Genomic DNA, 920 nt, shown 5'->3' on the forward strand with positions numbered 1-920 from the left:
CCCCCCAGTTCAAAGCACCATGAGGAGCAGTGAGCCCTAAATATCAGAGCTCCATGGGGGCTGTGACCCATCCTGTCATTGTGCCATGGGGAACGGTGACCCCTAAAGGTCACAGCACAGATAGGGGCAGGGACCCCCCTCAGGTCACTGTGCAGCAGGGAATGCTGATCCCGGAAGGTCACTGTGCCATAGGGAGCAGAGGACCCCCCCCCTCCCCAGGTCACAGCGCTACAAAGGTCAGTGACCCCTAAAGGTCACAGCACAGATAGGGGCAGGGATCCCCCCATCTCATTACACCATGGGGGCTGTGACCCCCCCAGTCCCTGTACCATAGGGAATGGTGACCCCTAAAGATCACAGCACTATGTGGGGTGCTGACCCCCCCCCAGGTCACTGTGCCATAGGGAGCAGGGACACCTCCAGGTCACAGCACCATGGAGGGCAGTGAGCCCTAAATATCAGAGCACCCTGGGGCTGTGACCCCCCCAGGTCCCAGTGCCACGGGAGCAGTGACCCTTAAAGGTCACAGTGCCATGAGGGGCAGCGACCCCTAAATGGCACAGCATGAATGGGGGGCAGGGACCCCCCCCAGGTCACTGTGCCGCAGGGAATGCTGATCCCTGAAGGTCACCGTGCCACAGGGAGCAGAGGACCCCCTCCCCCGCCCAGGTCACAGCACCACGAGGGGCAGCGACCCCTAAATGGCACAGCACGAATGGGGGCAGGGATCCCTTCCCCAGGTCACTGTGCCATCGGGCCCCTAAAGATCGCAGCACCGTGTGGGGTGGCCACCCCTCCATCCGGCAGCCCCACGGGGGGCGGTGACCCCTCAGGCAGCGCGGTGGGGCCGCACCTGCCGGGATCCAGGCGCCGGGGGTGACCCAGTGGTTGGTGTCTGCGGGGGGGGAGCGCGGCCGTTC

At 64.5% G+C, this 920-nt stretch overlaps 1 protein-coding gene across 1 annotated transcript in view; it reads right to left on the minus strand.

The window, feature by feature from the left end:
- The window catches only part of KCNH2 (potassium voltage-gated channel subfamily H member 2), a 27,468-nt gene that overhangs the window by 23,295 nt on the left and 3,253 nt on the right, over nucleotides 1-920 (minus strand). Inside the window, exon 3 of the mRNA XM_010724540.2 lies at nucleotides 854-914. Within this exon, the coding sequence (XP_010722842.2) occupies nucleotides 854-914 (61 nt within the window). The remainder of the gene's footprint in view (nucleotides 1-853; nucleotides 915-920) is intronic.

The sequence above is a fragment of the Meleagris gallopavo genome, chromosome 29 (genome assembly GCF_000146605.3).
Source record: "Meleagris gallopavo isolate NT-WF06-2002-E0010 breed Aviagen turkey brand Nicholas breeding stock chromosome 29, Turkey_5.1, whole genome shotgun sequence".
NCBI classification, from domain to species: domain Eukaryota; kingdom Metazoa; phylum Chordata; class Aves; order Galliformes; family Phasianidae; genus Meleagris; species Meleagris gallopavo.